At 42.8% G+C, this 5,409-nt stretch overlaps 1 protein-coding gene across 1 annotated transcript; it reads right to left on the bottom strand.

The window, feature by feature from the left end:
• Positions 1–674: 674 nt before the first annotated feature.
• On the bottom strand, positions 675–5,405 carry LOC119341993 (uncharacterized protein At5g19025-like). The gene is made up of 2 exons (XM_037613842.1): positions 4,741–5,405; positions 675–1,046 (listed from the first exon to the last, which is right to left on the bottom strand). Exons 1-2 carry the CDS (start codon positions 5,403–5,405, stop codon positions 1,007–1,009), a joined length of 705 nt encoding a protein of 234 aa, XP_037469739.1. The 3' UTR covers positions 675–1,006.
• Positions 5,406–5,409: the final 4 nt, after the last annotated feature.

Here is a 5,409-nt window from a genome sequence, read left to right as displayed (position 1 = left end):
ACCAAGAAAAGAAAACCAGAGTGATGGAACTACATGCAATGCAGCAAGGGCAGACGGAGCGATCTCCGATCATAGACAACAACTACTCTTCATAACTTTGTTGTTGGTAACATTCTACCATAACTTGCCACCGGCGCCGGGATCGTAATTGTTGGATTCCTGACGCATCCAAATCCTAAGAACGTATCAAGAAACTCTTGCCAGCGCAAACACAAGACACACACCCTAACAACTTAAGGCCGAAGAGACGGGAGCAAGAGGGGAAGGCAAGCTGGGGAGACTACTTATGTTCCTCGCCTACCTTGCGATGCAAGCGTATGCCTGCTTTCATATACCAGGACTGCAAGACAATGCACACCTACTTCTACTTTGAATTATGATTCTTATAAATTTAGAAGTTCTCTACAAACTACCTAAATATATAATTGTGTTTCTCAATAGATGTGGGGTCGTTGTGGGTAAATTGACCCACACAAAGTGAAGATGAGTGTTCACTCGAATGTACCCGGCGTTAGAGATGAGCAAGAAATGCACGTACTGGAAATTAACTGAAGATGTGCGACACATGGGAGCTAGATCTCTATTTTACTTTGGAAAGAAGGCACTATTCATTGCAAATTTGCAATACACAGGTACGAGAAATAACATATCGAACGATATCGCAGCCATGACCATGACAGCATCTTAACTTGGTGTTTCTCTTTCAACATTGATACCACAGGCCTCAAAAACATCCACATGCTGGGGAACAATTTATTCAGGGAAAAGAGGCAAAAGGGCAACATGACAAATACTGGTACATCTCTAACGTTTTATTTTCTTTCTTTGACAGTCTATTATTATTGCAATGTTTGTCTCGTATCGGTATTTCTGTTGAGATTCAGCGAACCCCGTCTAACAATACAATTATGGTGCAACCACTTGTAATTGATGTATCTTTCATTGGAAGTATTATTCAACAAATATTCCATGGCAGCCTAGGCAGCACTGTTTAACGGACTTCTGTTTATCGCACCCCTCCGTCCAGTGAAGAACCTTGCGTGCCCCTGAGACCATCAAAGATCAAAAGTGAAACAGGAAACTAGTTAGTCTCGTGGGAAAGCAAAACTGAAATACATGTGACTTAGGACCTGTTAAGCATTAAGGTGGCTTTTCAAAATCAATTGTGCATATGTTGGATGTAGCAGCCAGATGAAAGTGCCTACTTTGAAATTTGACAGAAAATTTAACTGAAATCGGTGAAAAGGCCACAAACTAACTAGACAGATGCCTAGCAAGCCGCCCATATTACAACCACATGAGAAGATAACAAACAAATTAACAGAAACACATAAGCATTCAAGCCAAGAATGCACTCTCACAGGTCACAGTATTGCTGATTGCTCAGAAGTAACATTAATTGGGAAACACTTAAAAACATTAATTGGGCAACCAATTCTGGGAAAAAGACAGGTCAGTTCATAACATCTGATTTAACTACAAAAATATTTGCATAGCGAATTTTCATTAACAAAAGGTGTAGCCCAAACAAGAAGGTCCAACAAGGAAGACCATGCAAAATAAGTATGCTTGACATAGAGAAAACCTAACCAACGGTTACTTCAAAACATATTAACAATGTGAAACTAACTTTTTTCTCGAACTCTTTTCAGAAGCTATGATGTATATATCGATAATAAACGCATCAATATCCAAGTTCCAGTGCTGCAGTGTACTCAGGTTAAGTCCAATTAAAACAAGTTAAGTAGGGGTTAGAAAACTTAACCTAACTGAACACTGGCAAAATTTTAACTGAACTAAAGAAGTGTCTAGCTTAACAAGTCATGATGCAATATAGCCAAATGCATCCCTTTCTTGCAAAGATGCAAGAGCTGGGGGGCAGTATTAAGGATTTCCACATGCTACATTAAAAGGTGTATATTGACTAAATTTATCATACAGAAATTAATCAGTATACAAGGATAGTCAGTTCAAAGTAAGTGTCACACTAGCTGTTGATTGTTAAATTAGTAAGTCACCACGGTCCCCTTGGTGAAAACCAAATGAATACATATTCTGGTGACCACAATTTAAGGTTATTTGCAGGTTATTTTGCGATCCAGTATCCACATCTACCATGTGTGCCTTTACAAAGAAAGCTGTTTGTAAGAGATAGCTTTTGAGTCCTCTGAGGTGATCCTGGAAAGCTGTTTGTAAGAGATGTAAGTTGTGTTCATGTACTAGATCCTTGGCACGTTTGTAAAGACGTGCTAATGATTTAGTACATGAACACAACTTACATCTCCTTCAAGGAAATGAGAATAGCACAAGGCTCAATAAGAATGTGGGGAATTGGAAGAGATAGCTTTTGAGTCCTCTGAGGTGATCCTGGATTCCTTCAGCAAGCACATCTCTGACTAGACGAACCATGGTTAGAGCAAGTGTAAGAAAATGGTGAGGCAACAGAGGCAAGTGCAAGAAAATGGTGAGGCAACAGAGGCATAGCGATTGGTGAGATCTGAGATTGGACCTCCTCAACCATTAATGACAGTGGATAGAAGCAACAACTGGACTTAACAATCATGATTCATCGTGTCCTGCCCGGGTACCTTATGTACATTTATGGTCCTCTTAACTTTAAGTACTGAACCGTATTGTGTGTGAAGTGGTTGTGCTAGTGTGGTCTATCATAATGCAGTAAGCAGTTGAACTATTATTTACTTCTTCCCACACTACTACTCATTTCTATGTTGCTACTTCCTTCGCATCTGCAGTATTGCTATTGCTTTCGTTGTGCAAACTCTCTTCTTGGTTGCAGTTCATCATATTGAATTTGTCAACTCATCATTTTGTGTAGATACATGTAGCAGATGGCAAGGACCAAGGAGTTCATTTGTTACATGTTGTATTGGATTTTTCTCCATGCATATGCTTTCATGGTATCAGTGTTATTCAGCCAACATAGCTAAGAACACGTGGGCAGTGAGTTGTGATCAGAAACAGAGAAGTGCTCTAGGCCCAGGAACCAAACAAATTGTAATTAAACATGAACGATCTCAACCACTGTACGACATAGTGCCCCTGACACAACATGTTAATCAGAAAGAGAAATGCCAATGATAACATCACCTCTCCCGGAGTCAAGACGGTAGCGCCTATACTTCCAATTGTCCCAATCATTATTAAGCAAACGGAGGCATTTTCGCACTGTTAAACTAAGAACAGCACCTATAGAATCATATATCTCCCTACTTGGCATCTTAGAAACATGGAAATGCCAATGATAACATCACCTCTCCCGGAGTCAAGACGGTAGCGTCTATACTTCCAATTGTCCCAATCATTATTAAGCAAACAGAGGCATTTTCGCACTGATAAACTAAGAAGAGCACCTATAGAATCATATATCTCCCTACTTGGCATCCTAGAAACATGTTTCCTACCGAACATGTGATATGAAATTCTTTAGTTTTTTCTTTTTCAAATAAGGATGTGCGTTCAATGCGAGAAGTGAGGAGAAACTGTGTGGAAATAAATTTGATCATTAATTGGTTTGATTAGAAATAGTAAGAACATGCTAAAAATATGTGTCACTACGAAATAGACAGCAAAGATCAATTGAGTGAACAAACTCAATCTGTGCAACCGATTGACACAATTAGGTAGTTGTTAGTAATGACATAGCCAAACCATAGATGGCACAAAATACTATCACGTCATGCGGAACTTTTTCAGCCTAGCAGAAACAATTGCCACAATCCCAAGGCAGAAGAGGCGATAGTGAATTATGTGAGTGACACCAAAACTATATTCTCTCAAAAGTACTCCCTCTGTAAACTAATATAAGAGCGTTTAGATAACTAAAATAGTGATCTAAATGCTCTTATATTAGTTTACGGAGGGAGTACTTCCTAATAACACAGATAACCTGGTTAGGTGACCCAATTTCTTCTTCTGACTGGCTTGGCAAGTCAAAAGCATAAAATCCTTAACTTGCTAGTCCCACAAGCTCCTAACTGAGCTTAAGTTTATCTAGTTAGAAATAGGCTTAATCATGTAAAATAATCCACCCCAAACGACAATTAGAATCAGTCACCATTTAATCCCATGTTTAACATTAGCCATAAACAAAAATGTAGCATAAATGTCACTAAAGGTCATCAAATTTAAATTAATTTCATATGTAACATCTGCCATGAGATGTGAGCAAAGGGCGTTGAATTTTATTAACAATGGATGCTTTTCTTCAACATTTGCATAACTTATCCAAAATTCCAAACACATTTGCAGAGAAGGGACAAGAAGTTTACAGTTCGAAAATATCTTTTTATGAGAAAAATGCATCTGCTCAAGCAATAGATAGAAAATAAAAGTGGTTATGAACATTTACATCCCCTTCAACTGAGAATGGTAGTTAGGTAATTTAACTTGTGTCCCAGTGGCAGATGAACAAACACAAAGAGGACATGACATAATTCACTGGCTTCGGAGAAAAAAAATGCTAACTCAGTTAAAACTTCCAACCAGCATACTTCCTAGATCATATATAACTAGATGGCCATACACACAGAAACAGCGTATAACTCCTGTTGAACCCCAAAGAAACATATCAAAGATTAATCGTTTGTACTGAAGATGTATGTAACCTATATATCTGCATCGTTCCCACAGAAATCGTGACACTGTTAGGAGTTTAGATCATGTAACTGAACTTATTTCATGAAGTTGTAAGGAAAGGAGAAATGGTCAATGGGCTCTCACTTCTTATTCCGACGCTTGCTTTTGGGGGTGCCCCAGCCCTCGAGCTTGGCCACCGGGCAGCCACAACGGTTGCGGAAGAGCAGGACAGCGCGGCCGTTGGGCGGCGCCATCCGGCGGAGCTCTGCGCGAAGGCACTCATAGTCCGGATTGTTCCCGCTCTGCCCCCCTTTCCACGGCAAGGTCTCGATCTCGCGCCACATGGCGGCGTCGGCGCCGCCAACGGTGCTCCCGCCGCCAGCCCGCACGGCCTCCTCGCTCTGGAGCTGGACATCGAACTCGAGCGCCTTCCGAAGCCCGCGGCAGCGCGGGTTGCGGCAGCGGCGGCGAGGGAGGCGTCGGCAGGACAGGAAGGCGGCCGTGGCGAGCACCGCGGCGGCGGCGACGTAGGGGAGGCCGGCAGCGAAGTAGGGCAGGGCCGCGGCGGCGGAGGCCAGCGCCGCGGCGGCGGGCGGCGACGCGAGGAGCGGGGAGAGCGAGCGCGAGACGTGGGCGAGCGAGGAGGCGAGGAGGAAGGCGAGGGAGAAGAGCACGAGCAGGAGGATGAGGAGATCGAGCGTGGCCGAGGAGGGGGTGTGCCTGCAGGAGGAAGGCGAGAGGGAGAGGGAGACGTGGCCGCCGCCCCCGCCGCCGGAGTGGGAGTGGGAGCGGGAGGAGGACGGCGCCATGGCT

Source organism: Triticum dicoccoides, chromosome 1B (genome assembly GCF_002162155.2).
Source record: "Triticum dicoccoides isolate Atlit2015 ecotype Zavitan chromosome 1B, WEW_v2.0, whole genome shotgun sequence".
Lineage (NCBI taxonomy): Eukaryota > Viridiplantae > Streptophyta > Magnoliopsida > Poales > Poaceae > Triticum > Triticum dicoccoides.
The sequence above is the reverse complement of the archived record's forward strand: the minus strand, read 5'-3'. Positions and strand labels throughout refer to the sequence as shown.

Excerpts from the sequence above, each read along its gene's own strand:
- LOC119341993 (XM_037613842.1), bottom strand. The coding sequence starts at position 5,405 with ATGGCGCCGTCCTCCTCCCGCTCCCACTCCCACTCCGGCGGCGGGGGC. Across the intron at positions 1,047-4,740 it reads AGCAAGCGTCGGAATAAGAA|GGGCACGCAAGGTTCTTCAC; the intron begins GTGAGAGCCCAT and ends TGATGGTCTCAG.